The sequence below is a fragment of the Neoarius graeffei genome, chromosome 18 (assembly GCF_027579695.1).
Source record: "Neoarius graeffei isolate fNeoGra1 chromosome 18, fNeoGra1.pri, whole genome shotgun sequence".
In the NCBI taxonomy this organism is placed as follows: Eukaryota; Metazoa; Chordata; class Actinopteri; order Siluriformes; family Ariidae; genus Neoarius; species Neoarius graeffei.
In genome coordinates, this window is record NC_083586.1 from 58269351 (window position 1) to 58290063 (window position 20713).

Here is a 20713-nt window from a genome sequence, read left to right on the forward strand (position 1 = left end):
TTGAAGATCCTCTCCGATTTGGACGACAATAACAAGAATGACGAAGCAGCTCATGTCGCAGTTTTCGCCAATGGAGGGTGCCAATAATTCTAAACACACTGCTTAATCAAAAAGTGATCCTGAACAAATTTAAATGGTTAGATTAAGGCAAAATCTGTGCAATCAATAAATAATCAATCGAGACAAGTTTTTTTTTTTTGTAAAAATATTCAACTTTATGATCCCATAGTACGAAGACAGTGTTAAACAGGACGATATGAACAAACCCTTTATTGCCGTTGGCAACATCTGCTTCGAGTCCATTTCACTCCGAACAAACGCAACAGAGCTGCATCCCTCCCCCCAAACACGCAAAGAAAAATCCCCCATGAGCCCAAAACAAACCATAAGCAAAAAATACAAAAGAAAGAAAAGAAAAAAAAAGAGCAGCATCTTTCAGTTCTGAACGTCGACCATCACATTCAATTGCTGTGCCAGTCAGGAGAAAACCAACCGTTCCTCTTTGTGAGTCGCTCCTCTTCCTTCCATCTCTTCATTTCACCTGCGTTGTAATCTATTTTACAAATTAACATACGAATGAGAAGAAGAGTTGAAGGGGAATGGGGGCGGGGCTTAAATTATCCTCAAATCTATGAAAATGTTATTCTGTCAGAGGAAACTAAAAGAAACAACAACTGATTAACATGGAAGTAATTACAGTGCATCAGTTCTCTCCTTATAAAACACACACTCAAAGGGGGGGGAAAAAAAAGGAAAAAAAATCTGAGCAGGGACTTGGGCGGAGTCATGGACATTTGGGAGTTGATTTGGTCGAAATTTACACTCCTCTTCCATCTTCATCCGACTGCAACGTTTGTATGGACGCACGCACACACACGCACATGTTCACGGTTCGGTTCTTTGCTGGGTCCGAAAAGCCGTCCCACCTCATGGGAAACTCAGTCGCACATTTCCTCCGGGAGTTCGTGGGGATTGAGGATTCCTGGCACGGACATCTGGAGTTTGTGTTTCTCCTCCTGAGCTTGACGCAGCGACGTCTCTCGCTCCTCCAGGAACAGATCGCTCGTATCCTCACCGGCAAACTCCTACACACACACACACACAAACGGCAAGAGAAATAAATACGTCTTCTTCGAGATCGGGAAAGAACATCTAGCACAAGTACTCACTGGTCTAAATATTAGGGCTGTAACGATATGCGTATCGAAATCGCGATACGCAGAGCCACGATCCGTATCGCGATATAAGAAGGCAGAATCGCGGTACACCCTTTCAAACTTCTCCTCAGCCCAAAAACAGAGGTGCTTCCAAACTTCAATTTATGAATACTTTACTTTTTATTTAAATTACATTTTAAACTTACTTAAATTACTTTTATTTTTTTTTATATCTATTAGTAAGTCGTTTTTTCGCCGACCTGCGACAATCTTCTGCGAGTCACGCAACGTTCACACTCGCCACTGGCAGAGCATTCATTTCTTTTAAGCGGTCGCCATTCTGGTTGCGACGCGGGGAGCGAATCTGTAAACAAGCAGCTCATTGGCTGGCTAGGTGTGCCACAAGACAATCACTTGACCGGAAAGGCATGCAGTGTTGCCAGATTGGGTGGGTTTAGGTGCTTTTTGGCTGGTTTGAACATATTTTGGGGTGGAAAACGTTAGCAATATCTGGCAACACTGAAGGCATGTCTGCTTGGGCGGAAGCCTTCTGCGGCAGCTACATTTTGACACGCGAGCAATGTTTCACCATAAAAATTCCATAATTTCCATCTGTTTTCTGCGATCACAGAAAATCATTGGCCCTATGAGAGTGAGACAGTGAGAGAGCCCCCCCCCCCAAAAAAAATCTCAACGGATTTACACGATTTGGAAAAATGACTTTCAGAACCGAAAAAAACAGAGCTTCCGGCTCAACAGTATTATTCTGAGAAATAAAACAATCTTTGGATATACATTTGTTCATTTTTGCATACATATTACTCATTCTCTGCAGTGGTCTGAATTATTTGTTATTAAATAGTTAATGTAAGTAAGTAAATGTTAAATCAAATTTACTACTTTAAAAAAAAACATTAAAAAAAAAATCGTGGGCGTATCGAATCGTGGGTCAAAAATCGCGATACGAATCGAATCGTGAGTTGGGTGTATCGTTACAGCCCTACTAAATATAAATCTAATCCGGTCAGTAAGGAGAAACGTTGTTTGGTGTCTAAGTTTATGGACGGTGTCTGGACGATAAGCAAGCATTGCATCAAACTCATTGAGCGGACATAAGTACATCACGACTGCACGGTGATACTAACACTATTAGGAACACCACCCATACATACACCTTGCTGTTTGGTACAGTTCTCTGATCAGCCCAATCAGTTAACGTTCAAACATCAGAACGGGAAAATTTGTGATCTCTCAGTGACGTGTGACTGACTCTCACTGTACCATGGGAGTTGGTTTGAGCCAGATGGAGCATGAAGGTTGGAGTATTTCAGAAACTGCTGATCTCCTGAGGTTCTCACACAACAGTTTACAGACAGAATGGTGCGAAAAACATCAAGTTGAGTGAATGAGTGACAGTTCTGTGGGTGGAAACGGACGCCTTGTCGATAAGCTCAATTCAATTCAGTTTATTTAGCCCTTTGGTAGTGATAACACTAAATTACAAGGGAGGCCAAATACAATACAATAACACAAAAAAACATTTAGTCCCTACTGAACTTATAGGTCACGAAGTTGCTAAGTCGGTCGGTCCTTGTTACACGATAGTCAGCGCGGAACAGGCCAGACCTCAAACCATAGCCATGAGCGACCCTCACGGCCTGTGGTAGCATGTGTGCTAGGAAACCAGACTCCCTGATGTTAGCAATAAATTTCCTGCAAGCCCCATCACGGCGCGCTGCCAACATAGACAAACCACAACCCGCGAGTGCCGACTCATATGATCGCTCGGGAAATATAAATTTTAAGCGCAGCCCTCTGAATGCCCTCCACCAGCTGACCTTGACAAGCTGGTAGCCCAGCCCACACAGGAGATGCATATTCTAGGATGGGCCTAACCAGGCTACAATAAACTTGAATAAGGTCAGATGATGAAACACCAGATTTCTTCAACACGCGCAAAGCATATAGGCGTTTCCGAGCTCTCTCTACAATAAAATCACAGTGGGTAGACCATGACAAATTGTCTGAAATGTATACACCAAGCAACTTATAAGAAGATACTTGCTCAATAACTTGACCTGACATTTGCAAGGGAGGTAAATAAGAGGGCTTATACTGTAGCGTCAGAGGAAAAGGGACAGATTCATGGCAGGGCTCGACATTAAGGACTGCCCGATTGCCCAGGGCAAGTGGGATATGTCCCCGACATGCCAAGTTGGAATGAGCGTACATTACAAACTCGCACCACAAAAATTAGGCCTTTTGATCTTTTATTTCAGTTCCTAAAAGCATCCCTCACTACGCATCCGCAATTATATCTTGGCCGTTTTCATTTATTGCTTTGCAAGTTATTTTATATCCCCCCCGCTGGTGTAGTAAGGTACATGTACTGTTTGCAGACCCCTTGTGCATGATGTCACACATCACGTCATAATTATAGCTGGGGTCAGACAGACGCCGTCTTTCATACGAGCAGCTTAATCTGTCTTCATTATGGTTAATTTTTGCACCGTTTCTACTTCTTGAAACAGAGAAATGGATAAAAGGCGTTACCGTCTCCCTGCTATCAAGAAAAACGTTAACAAATAGAAGCAAATGCTTCAAGAACGAGGAAATGAGAAGTTAAAGAATACAAGGAGAGGAGCTCAGCCTGAAAACTCCAGAGAAAATTCACAACTGTATTTAAAATGCATTTTACAAAAACAAAGTCGGAAGTGAGGATGGAAATTTGCGCTTAAGAATCTCGTTTTTTTTTTTTTTCGGCTCGTATTCGAGTCAGTTTGATTTTCTTACAGGTGAAGCCGCTTCCTTATTCGACACAGAAAACCCAGATTGCTTTCAAACAACTCGGGCATAAAAAAACTCAACAAGGAGCGACATGCGCGATAAATCCTGAAAGAACAGAACAGATTAAGAGCAGAGAGAGCTGGAGCTTTGTTTCTGTTATCAGAGGAACACAGTCCTGTGCAAAATATTTATATTTTAAACTCATCCACTTTAATAAATTAGACCCTGCGCTGCATCATGACTGACTGGCTGCACTGATTCAGTTACAAGTTGCCAGGTCTGTATAAAAATACCCACAACCCACACATTAAAAAAATAATAATTTTAAGTAGGGATGTCCCAATCCGATCACGTGATCGGAAATCGGGCCCGATCACATGGTTTCAGACTCGATCGGAATCGGGCATTGCCTCCCGATCAGGGATCGGATATATATAATATATTCTCATTTTTAACACATCGATAGCTATGCGTTGGCACAGAGTGAGACCAGACCTCTTGTCTCAACACAGCAACATCAACGCGTGCGGCATGACATCACTTTGTAGCGGAGACGCTATTGGTTACTGGCTGCCTGTTGCCGGCAAAGTTGAACACGGAAGCAGTTCGAAGCGGAAAGCAAAGCATGAGATCATTTTTTTTTTTTTTCGTTGGATAACAAAAGAAACGGGCTCAAACCTGAAAGGGTAGAAATGCTTGTTTTCATCAAGAAAAACATTCATTTCCTTAATTGAAATTACTGTACACCACTGTGAGATGCGTTCTTAAAAGCAAATTACCGGCACTGTGGCACTTTATTTTTTTATTTGTTTACATTCCTGCCAGGTATTTTAAGGTTATTTTTTTTTATTTGTTATTTATTGTTCAAACTGCCTCACGTAAGTGCTCTGTTTGCTAACGGAGTTGTTGGATGTTAAAATAAGGTGTTAAATAAAAAATGAGGAACATCCTGGATCCATTTCTTTCCTCATCTTTATTTTTTATGGATAAGAAGTATCGGATCGGGACTCGGTATCGGCAGATAATCAAAATCAAATGATCGGTATCGGATCGGAGGGCAAAAAAACCTGATCGGGACATCCCTAATTTTAAGCTCAAACGTTATCCTGTGTCATGACACAGCATGGCTTCTTTTTTTTTCCTTTAAACCTAGAGGTGGATATATATGAGAGATTTTATTTATACATCACAGTACTGTTCAAAAGTCTTGGCACCCTATTGTTTTCATCCAAACTTATGATTTCTACATTATGGAGTAATGAACCTACAGTCAGAGAGTTTTCTACACAAACGTGTTGAACTTTACAACAGCTGCATGCATGTGAAATAGAAATAAATTGACTAAGGCAGGAAAAACTATTTTGGATAAAATTGTTATTGTCCATTACAAGTAAAAAGTAACCAATAACCAAGCTTAATAATAAACTTAATCAATAACCAAACTTCAACTCAATGTGTGATCATTTTATGTTGCAATTCACAACTATTCTATGGTTCTCCTTTATTTAAAAAAGGGAGTAGCACTTGCAAAATAGGGGGTCAAGTGATAATATTGGGGGGGGGAAAGTGGAAATTAACCCCACTCCCCCCAGGACAAGTGGGTTTAAAAGTTAATGTCGAGCCCTGTATGGTTCGAGCTTTATTGCCAGGAAGGATATAGTAACTCAATCACTCTTTACAGCCATGATGAACAGAAAAGCATCTCAGCATGCAACAGAAGACCACATTGGCTTCCACTCCTGCAGCCAAGAACAGGTTTCTATAAAAGGGCATATTCTGGACCAATTTTTTTTTTTATATGAAAGTATGTCCCTTTACACACTCATCCAGAAGGGTAATTTTGCACAAGGCCATCTGTCTACAGCAGAAAAAAATAAAATAACAAAACGCGTCTGGAAAAATCCCAAGGGAGTCTGGAGCCAGATTCGTGACGTCACCTGCGGAAGCGCCAGCAGGCTGCGCGAGCTTTGCACGGTTTCAGTGCACAGCCTGTGTAGACCAAGCGCTCCCGTTTCTCTCTCATTGTCCGGTCTTTTGGGAAACGATGAGTACTAATCCCATCATAATTGGTGTTGCTACACCCTCCGACAATACATCTGTTAACCATTTTAATAATTATGCGATAACGTTGAAGAAATTTGCAGAAAACCACCAGGTCGTTTTCTCAAACAAACCAGCGCTGACGTAGGATTCAGAGGGAGGCGTCCCGCACGCGACGTCACGAAAATCAATGTTTGCCGGGAAATCCAAATGCAAAGTTTTTTCAGAGGCGGACCAATTCGCCTCAAATGGCTTGATTTCAACTGAATTTTTCTGGTATTGCGCAAGGTAACTGCACAAAATGCGACCGATATTTGACCACAGTTTAATATAAACAGGAGAATTACACTGATCTTGCTCCTGAATTTACCCGTGAGATGCACTTTAAAGTGGCCGGTGAGTATATTAGGTCATAATATGCTTTGAGATATTTCAACGGTCATGAATTTATAAATAACCGTTGCGAGTTCTGACTGAAAGCAGCTCAGGAGATGTTCGACCCTGTTCCCACCTGGTATTAAAAGTGCATCATGGGCGATCAGATTGCAAAGTTAATTCGTAAGTTTTGTTAAAAGACCATGCGAGCAAAGCTTTTTGAAGCAGGTGCATAAAATTGGATTTGCTGGACACTCATTTCAACCGTCTACTTGTGATCAGATCACTCGAAACTGAGGTTAATGCCAGGCGTGAACAAGGCCTTAAAGCTTTCTCGAATTTAAATAAAGATCAACTTTACTGACCCCAAAGGAAATTCTTGTGCCAGGTGATGACAATACAAAAATGTGAAGATACCCATGAATAAATTTGGTTTATAAAAAAATAAAAAATCCAGACATGGTAATAAATCAGATGATCTTGTTTAAACAAGTTGAATGTTGGCAGGAACACCTCCTCCACTACCATGTCTAGTCCTTATTACTAATTTGTTTGCCAGAACAACTGTGAAAACATCCTGCTGGGATCAATTCCAGAATCTAATCAGGTCATCTGCTGGTTATGATAATTCCATATAAAATCATAACTCGCTCAACATATCACACTAATGACATTCTCAGCTGGACAGACAACTGGAAAACAAACTGGACACACTGTGCTTATTTAAAAATAAAAATAATCTCCACATTAGAAATATTAAATGAAAGTACTGTGTAGAAATAAGGGTCAAAGAAAATGAAGAATATTCTTGTATACGTGTACACCAAAAATACTGTGCAACACCATTTCCTGTAATACATTAAAGTTATGAAAATTTTACAGCTTTTAAATAAAATTTAATTTAAAACTTGATTTAAAATTTTACCGTGCATTACACATTGCCCGCCCCCCCCCCAGAAAAAAAAAAAATTGGTGTGCAAACATCTCACTTGGAGCACTTTCAGCTTTGATTAATCGCACACATTTGGCGCGGTACCGTTTCAACAACCCTATGCAACGCCACAACCTTTATTTCCGTCCAGAGTTGTATTACATTTTTCACTGGGATCGTGTCTCGATGACCGGAGAATCGAACCACTCTAAAGTCGCCTCCAGCATCCCAAAGACTTTCAATGAGGTGAAAAGATAAGACTGCCTCTCAGATTTCTCAAACTTAGGCCATAAAAAGAATTTTCCTGACACCAAAGTATATTTTAGTGGACCAAAAGCTACTGGATTTAATTCGTAGACTTCCGATTTCATTCCTAATTTAGAGCCCCCTTGGCCCTAAACTCTCCACCATTTTTTCTTTGCCTTACATCTAGGGATGTTAACCGATGACCGTTTGACCGATGGTTGATGGTCAACCGGTTAATTTTTTTTTGGTTGTCGGTTAAAAAAAAAAATCAATCATTTTGAAGCTGCCGATTTTGGAGCGGAGAACCTGGAATTCTGTGTTGTAAACGCTTTGGGCATGCCATGTAATGCGGTGTAAGGACGACAGCTGACAAATCAGGAAAAAAAAAAAAAAACACCCATTCAGTCATGTATGAGAAGAAAACAGTAAATCAGAAAGCTGCGCACATTTGCGCAGCTTCCGTGCAAATGTGCGCAGCTTTCTGATTTACTGTTTTCTTCTCATACTTCCTGTTTCATGGACTGTAACGGCATTTGCTTATTTAGTCAGGGTTCCCACAGTTTTTCAGGCTTCTTTTTTAATGACTTTTAAGGACCAATTTTCATTTTTTTAAGGGCCCAATGACCAAAACTGAATATCACTGGTATGAAATTGCCTATTGTAACAATCACTTGCTTGTTTTCTTTATGACTCTTAAAGGACTTTTCTTGACCAAATCTTGCAACAAGTGCAGCAATTCCGGATATGTCTGATATTTAAAACGATTTTAAGAAAACCTCAACGGTGGGTGAGGAAATGGTTAGTGGCTAAAAATAAAAAATGTAAAGAAATTAGAGTAAAATTTATTTCACAAGATTTTCATTTTGTTCAGGAACAATTGAAACTAAGGCTACGTTCACACTGCAGGCTGAAGTGACTCAAATCCGATCTTTTCGCCCATATGTGACCTGTATCCGATCTTTTATTGACAATATGAACGACACAGATCCGATTTTTTCAAATCCGACCCAGGCCGTTTGGATATGTGGTCCTAATTCCGATTCCTATCCGATCTTTTCATATGCGACTTCAGTCTGAACCGCCAGGTCACATTCATCCGACTTACACGTCATCAACAAGCCACAAACGTCACTATTCTGCGCTGAAGTAGGCGGCGGGTCTCTCAAAAAAAGTTACAACAACATGGCGCATGACATCAACGCGAGGGACGCTTCGGGCTGTGAAGGTTCTGAATCTTCTCAATGGAAGGATGCAGAGGTTAGGGAGCTGATTTCCATTTGGGGGGATACAGCTATTCAAGCTAGATTGGATGGGTCATACCGCAACCGGGCGGTTTTACTTCCGTAAACACTGGCCATGCTCACTGCGTGTGACGTCGTCGTATCCTGCAAGGCGCATGCGGAACACTTTTAGGTCGCTTTTCGTTCATACTGAGGATCACATACAAGTCCCATATATTTGTTAATGTGAACGACCTCACAAAAAAATCGGATTTCACAAAAAAAATCGGACTTGAGCATTAAGCCGTGCAGTGTGAACGTAGCGTACAAGTATTAAATTGACACAGGGTGGCCCAGAACCCCCCCACTATTCTTATGTTATGGAATAAATCTTCTAATGAGTCTGCATGTTTCTATACATGTTATAGACAGATTGAAAGTCGTATGTTGTTTTGTTAATCCATGTTTCCATTAATACGCATCAATGGCAGGCGACCGAGCTGATACGAAGTAGTCACGTGACCCTGTTCGGGACTGATCCCGAACAGCGCCACGTGGTTCCGGGCTATTCTCAAAAGCAGACACCAGGGGTCACCACTATACACTTTGTTCAGTCCCTGACCGCTAGTGCAGTTCGCCTGTGAAACAGGGTCGTTTGCGCGAATCGGGGCAGCGGGAACAGCGTTTTCGGAAATTAAAAATGTTATTAGAAGGGAGACGAAAAAACCCCCTGATTTTTAAGGACTTTTATTGACTAACAGATTTTCATCAATTTTATGGATAATTAAAGTACTTAATTTTACAAATTCATTTTTTAGGACTTTTATGGACTTTAAGGACCTGTACGAACACTGTTAGTAATTTTAATACAGAATTTACTCTGATGAAATTATTCAGACACTCCAACGCCCCCCCCCCTAAAAAAAAAAAAAAATCGGATCTGCACGATTCAGCCGTGTAAAAGTCGGCATCCGCCAAAAGGCGCGCCGTTTGCATCCCTGTTTAAACTCATAGGTTAACTGACTTTAACCGGCTAATGAGGCTCGGTGGTCGGTCAAGAGTTTTAGTTTTCGCCATCCCTACTCACGCCAAGATACTGAATCATGCACCACGTGGTGGGCTTTCGTTCACTGCTCACGCAAGGCATTATGGGACACAAATTTGAAACAGCAGGGAACAATGGCGGACGCGAGTGTGCGCATGAAACGTGGAAGACTGACTACAGTAACGGAAGGCGAGAAGAAAGACACTACTGCGAAGGAAAGGAAACGCAGGACCAAACTAATATCAGCGCTCAGCAAGTACCTCAGTGTGATCAGCTGTTTAGTGACAGAATGATGGAACTGTCAGTGCACCGTCAAAGGTAAACCTGTAGATGGCAGTAATGCAACACTGGATGCCAGCTGCTGTAAAACCTAAAAGATGAAGACGACGGCGGCTCAGGCAAGTGTGTGCATGTGCACACGGACTTCCTGTGTCTACTTGACTTATGCAAGCAAGCGATTTCATGCACACTGTTTGCTCGGGAATCCCTTCAAATTAAATAACTTCCCAACCACAGAACAGCCTGTTTTTTTTGTTTTTTAAAAAGACATTACCCAAAAAAAAAAAAAAAAAAAAACACACACACACACACACATCACAATGGCCAAATTTCAGAAAGAACTAAACCACCAATTTTATAAAATCGAAAAAGTCCAGGACTGACTCGAATCTGACTCGTGCCCTAACTTGGACTCGTGCGTCAACCGCATTCGGACTTGTAAATTATTTTTTGTAGCATGCTATAATAATTTGGCGCAAGTTATTTATATATCTACGTTAATTTTTGTACTAATTTCATGCTAGTGTGTCACATCTACACCCACTGGTGTTTACGCGTGCATCAGATAGACTCTCGGGCGCTCCGGACAGCGCGTGCGCCACGCGGACTTTCGCACGCACCGTAAATGACTCACACCTCCACAGGATTAAAGCGCAATCAGCGCGCCGATATAAAAACCGTGAAATAACACTCACTTTGCGAAGTATTGCCGACATGCTTTTGAGCCTTATTTTCTTGTTTGGTTTCCCGAGCCCCGATTTCCTGTTCCTCATCTTCGATTCTGCTGAGTCTACAATAGCCTGTTTGTGCCTCGCTCGACTTCTCACCTGTTTCACCTGCCGTTCTGGATTGTTTACGTGTCTTCGCTTGTATTAATAAACACGCCTTCTGCACTTACATCCGTCTCCCAACCATCTCTGACAGAATACTTCACACTCCCTGATAAAGAGAAGCACATTCACCTGTTCATACTGTACGTCATGTTCAGGAACAAACTAATATTAAAGGTGCAGTATGAGATTTTTTTTCAGGAGCATTTTTTACCATATTGCTTGAAAAGCTCCTCACACCCATGTTGCAAGCAGTACAATAGAAGGTTTGACCCAAAAACGAAATATTTTAATCCAGTCTACAGTGTAAAATAAAGGAAAAACGCCATCAAATCCTATCGAGGTAACCACCTCAAAATGATTGGATACTGACACGTCAAATCAGACTGAAGCCCGCGACCCCAAACCCCCCCCCCAACCCACGCGCTGAGCAGGGAGAGACAGAAATGCACAGAAAAAGGGCAGTTTTCCCTCAGAGCGCTCCTTCCAAACAACGGGGATTTACACGAAAACGGAAGGAGATATTCACAAAATTCTTTCACAGTGAGCGCCACAAGGCTCTCCTGAACACACTGATGTAATTTTTTTGTCTGTAGTGTAAAAAATGAGGTCACTAGAGCGAGTTAAATACGAGTGACTTTTCTGCCAAGTTTATAATGGCAGTCTATGTGGCTGCACGGCTGTCCTCTCTTCACTTTCAGGCTTCTCATTCAAAAACTGCAAGTCCTATGAGAAGGTTTGAGCTATTTTTCCAAGCTCTCTACACTCTAACTTAACGAGCTCCACTGCGTGTAACGCAATAGACACCCATTCTAAAGCCTGATTTTCTCCAGGAACCCACATGGTGTTAGTCTGGCTAACGCAACTTCAAAGCTCTGCGAGCACTGGTCTGGCAAAGACATTAAGCCCAACCGTTTCCCAAAGCGCGTGGTTGACCCGTCTCCCTGAAATGCCTCAGTTTGCTAATGGTCGAAGCCAGAAAAGGCTGTGACGAAGCTTAAACCAATCACATCACTCTTTCCTCTGACGTATGTGACGCAACGGAAACTGCTTGAGTAACAGGAAGGAGGAGAATAAATACCTCCAGGGCTGCTCTTTGCTCCGTTTTCAATGAGAACTTCCCGTTGAATGCTTTCAATACAGCATCTACCGCTGTATCAAAGGCTTGCTGCTGCTCCATGTTCGTAATGTTTCTAGTGAATGAAGCGCTTCCGGCATAGATTCTGTAAACAATCTACGGCTTCCGGTCGCGGTTCTACTACGTCACTGCCTTGAACACACCTCTACCCAGGGCCGTTGGAGATGCTCAAAGTTGATTGGCTCCCGATTTTTCGGGAGCTTGGAAGAGCTGTAGATAGCTTGCCTTGCCAGACTAAGTTCGCAACAGGCCTCCGTGTTGCGTCACACTTAGGATGGGCGGGCCCAGGCTAACATGGTGTTTGAGCTGGGACTGAGCCAAAAGTATAGAACCGAGCAAAAAAGTTGAATGCCAGATCCACAGAGGAGAAGTTTCTCTACGTTTTAAAGTTTGAATCATGTCTCTAGGTGAAAGCATGCCAGAGCAGCGGATGTTTGAAAATGTGTGTAGTTTTTCAAATAATTCCATAGAAATGAATGGGAAATTTTAATGCAAACAGTCCTTGCGACAACCATGAACGCTCGGGAACTGGCAATGCGCGTTCATCAGGGATCCCAGCAGTAATTGAAAAAAATAGAGGAATGTAAGAAACTATCAGCAGGGGTCAAGGGGGCTGTAAGCCCCTTGCGGGGTGCAGGGGGCTTTGCCCCCTAAGCTGTTGAGATTTTAACATTTAAAGATGCTATAGAACACATTTTTTACATAGATTTAACATAGAAAAGCAACAGAATTTAACAATGTGTATCTATTTGATGCCATATTTTATAATCAATGACATAAGTGGCAAAAAAAATTTATAAAAATTAGATGAAAATGTAGCTTTGAAGAATATACTTCTTCTAACCCAGACACTGTTCCGCTATCTCTTATGGAGGATATCTTTTTTCCACGACATATTGAATCAAGTTCATCGCATTAGAAACAAAAAGCACGAACGGAGTTAAAACACGTTTTCTAGCAAATGGGCGCAGCCATATTGTTTTCTCGTTCTATCGCGTACAGTCTCGTGGTATTTACATCAATTTAACTTCCGAGTGTTCCCGAATGTCAACGAGAACAAACGAAGCTGACAAAAACAGCTAAACAAGCAAACCAAATCAGAACGCATTCTGCTGGTCATTTTACTTAAACATTAACAGATATACAAGAGACTAAAAAAAAAAACCCCACACCACAGAAAAATAGCGGAATTCCGCTAAATAGCGGATGTCTGGGATCCCTGGTTCATGTGCTTTGGAGACGCGGGGGGTGGGAGCATGGCGAGGGCGGGCGTGTTTCTTTTCAAAATATGGCTTGCGGGAACCGTTATTCCAAAATCTCGTACTGCACCTTTAATGGCGCTGAAACAGACAGTCACATGGTGCGGGTGGAGTCTTGTGCTCTGACTCGACTCGGATCAATAGTAGACTCAGACTCAACTTTTTTTTTTTTAAACAACTTGGACTTGAACACTGGGGACTCAAGACTGGACTCAGACTCGAGGTTTAGTGACTCGACTACAACACTGGGTTAAAGTCAGGACTCTGTGGTGGTTAATTCATTTGTGAAAATGATTCCTCATGCTCCCTGCACCACTTGCGCTATCTGAGCTCCATGAATCCTGGCATTGTTGCCCCAAATGATGGATTATGCCCGTGCCATGAGGGAAGACTAAAAATCCATTGACGTGATTAACCTGGTCATTCAGTACATTCAGGTCGTCAGCTGACTTCATTTTATTGCCACGGTAACATTTCTGAGCCTCAAGCAGATCAAGTGAAGCAACTCCAGATAATAACACTGCCTCCAGAGGTTGTACTGTACAGTGGACACTATTCATGAGCTTCCCTTCTTACCATCACTCAGGAATAGGGTCAATCTGGACTCAGACCACATGACCCTTTTCCGTTGCTCCAGAGTCCGATCTTTATGCCCCCTAACAAACTGAAGCCTTTTCTTTTGATTAGTCTCACAAACAAGTGGTTTTCTTATGGCCACACAGCTGTTTAGTCCCAATCCTGAGAGCTCACTGCATCGTGTGAATAGAAATACTCTTACTTTCACTATTAAAACAGTCAGGAGTTAATTCGACTTCAGTGAAATCCATTTTTTACAATTCAATTTCAAGTATTTGAGTGATCTCTGATCATAGTCAGTCAAGATCCCCCCCCAACCATATTTCATCCATGAAGCTGATAGTTCACCACTTCCACGTTTTAATAACGCGTAAAGTTCTTAACCCCATTCCAATCTCCTTAGTTTTCTTCTTTGGCCAACGCAGGATAATACTTTGACATTTTGAAACCATCTTTTCCACGATCACAGGATGCATCTTCCAACATGGTTGTTAAAGAAATGAGAATCGACTCACTGCATCAATAAGGGTTAAAAGAACCGTCACCGCCTGAAACTCCTCACTGCAGTATTTGCATATTTAAATTGAAACGGTGACTTTTATGCAGCACATTTTAGAAAAGTATCAAGCTGTCTCAGATTGGTTGATGTTATTTTATGCAGGAATACAAATTATAATGACTTCCTGTTTACTATATGCTGTAAAATGATCATGTACTGTAGCCTGGCAAGCCAGACTAAATGTGAATATTTAGTCTGGTCTCGGTCGTAGACATTTCCAAAGGGTGTGGGTAGGAACAACCCGTTGTCATTCAAGCTGTCTCTGTGCGTATAGGCCAACGCTCTGACCAATCAGCGCAACAGTGACTGTGACGTAGTCAGAGCGACAGAAAGCGGAGCCAGCTGGTAGATCAGACTTTTGCCATAGCCGGTTGGCAAAACAGCGAAAACGTCCTTCTTGAAAAGGAATGAGCGGAGAGCCTCTTCCTGCTCATGTTTCAACGAAAACTCCAAGTCTAATTCTTCTAAAACTGATTCCAAAGCGGAGTCAAACGAGCGCTGTTCACTAGCCGTAGCCATCTGTACTGTTGCGGTTTCTCCAGCGTCGCGCAGCCTTGTTGTCACTCCTGCAAAAGCCCGCCCAAAAAATCCAAACAAAAACCTTGCGTTGTGATTGGCGGGCACAATTTGATGCCCGGGGTGTGTTGTTGATATGGTCCGAGGCTAGACCCACTCGTAGGCAAAAATATTTTTGGCCGCTAGGCGGGTGGGTCTAGTTTACTAGGCTACATGTACTGATCGGTAAAGCTCTGTTGGAAATTCAAACAGGAAACCAATATTTTCCTGTTGGAAATGAACAACGAAGAAAATGACAAGATCACCGCGAGTTGGTCTAGTGGTTAGCGTGTCCGCCTCTCGATCGGGAGATGATCGGGTCATACCAAAGACCATCATAAAAATAGTACCTACTGCTGTCTGGCAAGGCACGCTGCAATTGAGGTTTTTCACCTGACGTCACAGGGTCACATGACGCCCCAGTGTCCGCCATTTTGAACGTCAAGCTAGCTAAATGTCAACATAGTACCTAGTATGTTACTGTAGCAACGTTTACGTTCAGTCATTTGGATGACTTAAAACCTTTCAGTCTCAAGTTTTTCCTTTACTGTATTTACTAGTTTACTGAGCTAGCGCGCTCTGGGGCAGGCAGCGACGTAGGGCATTTACAGGGCGAACAGAGGGAGAGGTATTTGCAAAAATTGAGGTTAGCAGGCTTAGAGAACGACGTTTACCTGCTTCCACCAGGATTGCTCACTGATGTACGGAAGTACACGAAGCCCTCGTCTTTACCTGACTTCGGCCCACATGATCTGTATACCTATGTCGTTAAAAACCCATCGCCATACACAGGTATTGATCTGAAAGTGTATAAGAGTTTGGATGCCTAAAAATATTTTGTGTCAGGCTGGGTAACATGCTTACATCAGCGGGTCGTCCCTGGAGCCGGTGGTCGCCATCTTATTACAGCTAAGGTTTGTTCACATTTTCATTTACTTTCGGTCCTCAGGATAAACAAAATGTTATTAAATGTCATTGAAATAACTTCTTAGTCTGTTGAGACATGGCCCGTTATAAATTTGCTGTTACCAGGCAATGACCAAGAACTGTATTATTAGGGTCGGTGTCTGTGTTGTAGCAGTGTACTAGCAGCTAGCTGTTAGCACTAGCTAATGTCAACAACAGTAGCTAGTATGTTACTGTAGCAATGTTTACGTTCAGTCATTTGGATGACTGTTAAAACCTTTCAGTCTCAAGTTTTTCCTTTACTGTATTTACTAGTTTACTGTAATTATAATCCGGCAGCTATTTACACCGGATCCAGTGTTAATAGCTGCCGGAGCGCGCTCCGGCTTGCTCCCCCTCAAATTAAGCAGTGCGCTCTGGCTTGCTCCCGGAGCAAGCCGGAGCGCGCTGCTTAATTTGAGGGGGAGCAAGCCGGAGCGCGCTCCGGAACCTCAGCCGGAGCACTCCGGGAGCAAGCCTGAGCGCGCTGCTTAATTTGAGGGGGAGCAAGCCGGAGCGTGCTCCGGCAGCTATTTACACTGGATCCGGTGTAAATAGCTGCCGGATCATAATTACAGTAAACTAGTAAATCCAGTAAAGGAAAAACTTGAGACTGAAAGGTTTTAACAGTCATCCAAATGACTGAACGTAAACATTGCTACAGTAACATACTAGCTACTATGTTGTTGACATTAGCTAGCTTGACCTTCAAAATGGCAGACACCGGGGCGTCACGTGACCCTGTGACGTCAGGTGAAATACCTCAATACGTGGTATAGAACCCCAAGCTGAAGCTCGGTATTAAATATCAAGCAGTTGTGATTTGTAGCGGGTGAGAAGTGTTACAAAATTTTTTTAAATCCACGCTATACGTTTTGTAAATACATTCCGTCGGTAAGCAGGAAGTCGATGTGTGACAGACCTGAAAACGGTACAGAACCCCAAGCTGGGTACCAAGTGGTTAAGATTTGTGGTTGCTGAGAAAAACGGTGTTTCGGATGGATGGAGATAGGTAAACCAGTAACCCCGCCCCTTTTCCTTCTGCACGGGGGTATAAATAAAAGCACACCATACTTTGCTTTAATTACAGTAGTTTAAGAAACGCATGCTTCAAATAGATTACGTCATGTGTTTAACTCTATATCATGGGTTGAAACCCTGCATTTAAATATGTAAATATTATACAAATCTCATGAGTGTCACTGAACCCTGCTGAGTGTATGGATACCTTTATCTGCACCAGGAAGTCCCGAAGGTGCTCTTTGAAGGCAGGAATATCCTGATTCAAGCTGAATAGACCAGTTACAAATACTTTCACCTGGGCACTGGAACAGAAAACCACAAAGTTAGATCAGCAACGTAGCAGACCACACCCAGGAGCAAGCAAAAATAAATAAAAATGATCATATACATTAAGATTATTCGTTCTACACTCCCCCCCCCCAAAGCAGCTGCATTTGTGCAGGTGATGGCCTTACTCTTGTAGGTGTGGGAAGGCGGTTTTCAGCAGGTTGGCCACATATTCCTGTACATACACCTGGTTGTTGACGGGGGTGCCCGTGTTCAGGGTTATGCTGATTTTCCCCTCTTCAACTAGGTTAAACATGTAGGCCAGAATGGAGGCGTGCATCGTCAAACCTGGAGGAAGAGGAAAAAAAGTTGCTTTTTCCATCCACACCACAAAAAAAAAAAGAAAGATGACCACATACTTCAGGCCACGCCTCCTTAACACAAATGTGGATTCAAAATGGAGGGAGCTCAGAGTCACTGACTTAAAGCTGTGTGAGGAAACGGTGTGATGATTTAGATACACACCCCCTCCCCCTCAGGAACACTTCATTTTTGACCAAGCGGTTCCTTTAGAAGGACATTTCAACCCGTCTTGCCTTGTTAGCTTTATGGCCATTCATTGTTTAGTGCAGGTTAGAATAACCATAAACCCTAAAACACACATTAAAATGCTATAATTGTACACTGACATTTTGTAAGCTGCAATTTAATTATGATGATTATTCTTCGGCACGAACTACTTCTGGTAAAATCGTGAGCTCTCATTGGTTCCTTGTAGGGCTGTAACGATACACCCAACTCACGATTCGATTCGTATCGCAATTTTTGACCCACAATTCGATACGCCCACGATTTTTTTAAAAATGTTTTTTTAAAGTAGTAAATTTGACTTATTAACATTTACTTACTTACATTAACTATTTAATAACAAATAATTCAGACCACTGCAGAGAATGAGTAATATGTATGCAAAAATGAACAAATGTATATCCAAAGATTGTTTTATTTCTCAAAATAATACTGTTGAGCCGGAAGCTCTGTTTTTTCGGTTCTGAAAGTCATTTTTCCAAATCGTGTAAATCCGTTAAGATTTTTTTTTTTGGGGGGTGGCTCTCTCACTGTCTCACTCTCACAGGGCCAATGATTTTCTGTGATCGCGGAAAACAGATGGAAATTACGGAATTTTTATGGTGAAACATTGCTCGCGTGTCAAAATGTAACTGCCGCAGAAGGCTTCCACCCAAGCAGACATGCCTTCAGTGTTGCCAGATATTGCTAACGTTTTCCACCCCAAAATATGTTCAAAACCAGCCAAAAAGCACCTAAACCCGCCCAATCTGGCAACACTGCATGCCTTTCCGGTCAAGTGATTGTGATTGGCTTGTGGCACACCTAGCCAGCCAATGAGCTGCTTGTTTACAGATTCGCTCCCCGTGTCCCAACCAGAATCGCGACCGCTTAAAAGAAATGAATGCTCTGCCAGTGGCGAGTGTGGACGTTGCGTGACTCGCAGAAGATTGTCGCAGGTCGGCGAAAAAACGACTTACTAATAGATATAAAATAAAAGTAATTTAAGTAAGTTTAAAATGTAATTTAAATAAAAAGTAAAGTATTCATAAATTGAAGTTTGGACGCGCCTCTGTTTTTGGGCTGAGGAGAAGTTTGAAAGGGTGTACCGCGATTCTGCCTTCTTGTATCGCGATACGGATCGTGGCTCTGCGTATCGCGATTTCGATACGCATATCGTTACAGCCCTAGTTCCTCGGCGGGCGGCGTTTTCCCGTAATGCCCATAGGCGATTATGGACTCGCTTTTCAACGTTGCAAAAAGAGACTAATTGGACATCAAAAACGGCCGGAACGTAAAAGAACCACCAAGTTATTCACAGCAACGAAGCGCGTTCAGAAACCACTAACCGAAATTCAGTTTTGAAACCGCTAGCCGTTTAATTCTGCATGCGTGACTCAACTACATTACAAATACGACATGACTGAAAGCAGCGTTACGCCTCATTATACTGACCGTCTACTTTAATCTTAGAAATAAATAAATAAATAAAGCCATATAATAAAACTACTTATTAACCTCGCTTGCTCGGTCTTTACGGGAAAATATCAGACCTCGGTCCGGACAGTACGGATTGTACAAAAAGACCGAGGTCTGATATTTTCCCGTAAAGACCGAGCGAGCGAGGTTAATAAATAGTTTATTCTACCACTAAAGGCTGTGTGTTCGTTTCCAGTTTCAAAAAATTATTTTTTTTTAAATCCAAAAGACACTGGCTCCGCCCTTTTGCTTACCTGCTGTGTGGGACGTATCCGTGACGACGGAGAAGATGTGCTGCAGGATGTCGCAGAAGTACGTCTGATAGAAGCTCTGAGCTGCAGCTTCCTCCTGGGCCACGTTCTGCAGCATCGTGTACAGAATCTGCAGACCTGATAGGGATACGGTGCATATATTATTATTTAAACGTAAAGCGCTGAGTGGATGCTGAAAAAACTGGGAGGGGACAAAAGAAAACCAAACAAACCAAAAATAAAAAATAAAACACACACACAAAAACCACCAGTTTGTAATGAGACAGGCTTGACGAGTCATTTCAATCACTAGATGTACCACGGTTTCTTTTAACAATATACACATGTAACCTTGGTATACATTAAAGGGGTACCAAATATAATATATACCAGTTGCTGATGTGACAAAGTAACGTATTCTTAAGTATTCTATCAAATTTATATACGAGAAGACAACGAAATATCTTGGTAATTGTAAATATAATAGTCGGTACGCTAAAGAGTCGCCATTTTTAAAAGACCGTGACGTCAGCCCTACCCACTGCACTAGGAGAGAAGCGTGTAATCATGGCGTCGGGCGCATCAAGTGAAAGCGACAGCTCTGTCGAATCATACGAAAAGATCCCGCAAGACACACTGCAAGCAGGCTATGGCTTAGAAGGGTACCAGTTTGAACCTAGGAGAGGTACTCTCGACTCCGGTGATGAAATAAGAGAAGAAAACTCGGATGATGGCGAGGATGAGACTGATGCTGACCATGGGCATGGTGAGCGTGGGGCAGAGCGTATGCGTGCAGGTGACACGGCGTGGTGCTCGTGCGGAAAATGTAACGTGGAGTTGCTCACGAGTCCAGCAGAATTTATTTGCTGCAATGAGATAGGCGCCACCCGTGGACTTGCGAAATCGTCGCAAGAGGCAGAAACAGGTATTTCCATTGAAATAAAACACACACACAGTGGCATAATAGACTATACTACTAGTACTAGATCTATAGATCTGAAAATACGTGTAGAGCTACATGTGTTTTTCAGCGGAAACGAGTGAAAAGACACGTCTGGAGGATCGTTATGCTTTCCATCGGTCCTGTTATTACACCCGAAAGCAACACACTGTGGCACTGTGTAGCCGATAACTTACAATTCATCCTACTTTCCGATTCACACGTGCTATTCCCAACCTCAATG

General features: G+C 42.4%; 1 protein-coding gene across 2 annotated transcripts in view; it reads right to left on the reverse strand.

Annotated features, from left to right (window-relative positions):
* Positions 1-634: 634 nt before the first annotated feature.
* xpo1a (exportin 1 (CRM1 homolog, yeast) a) overlaps positions 635-20713 on the reverse strand; it is a 73913-nt gene continuing 53834 nt past the window's right edge. Inside the window, exons 22-26 of one of the 2 annotated variants that reach the window (XM_060899082.1) lie at positions 19533-19667; positions 17421-17580; positions 17171-17267; positions 16865-16983; positions 635-1085 (exon numbers count right to left, since the gene is read on the reverse strand). In XM_060899082.1, the coding sequence (XP_060755065.1) occupies positions 818-1085; positions 16865-16983; positions 17171-17267; positions 17421-17580; positions 19533-19667 (779 nt within the window). In that variant the 3' untranslated portion in view covers positions 635-817. The remainder of the gene's footprint in view (positions 1086-16864; positions 16984-17170; positions 17268-17420; positions 17581-19532; positions 19668-20713) is intronic. The other variant, XM_060899083.1, reaches the window with a different exon arrangement.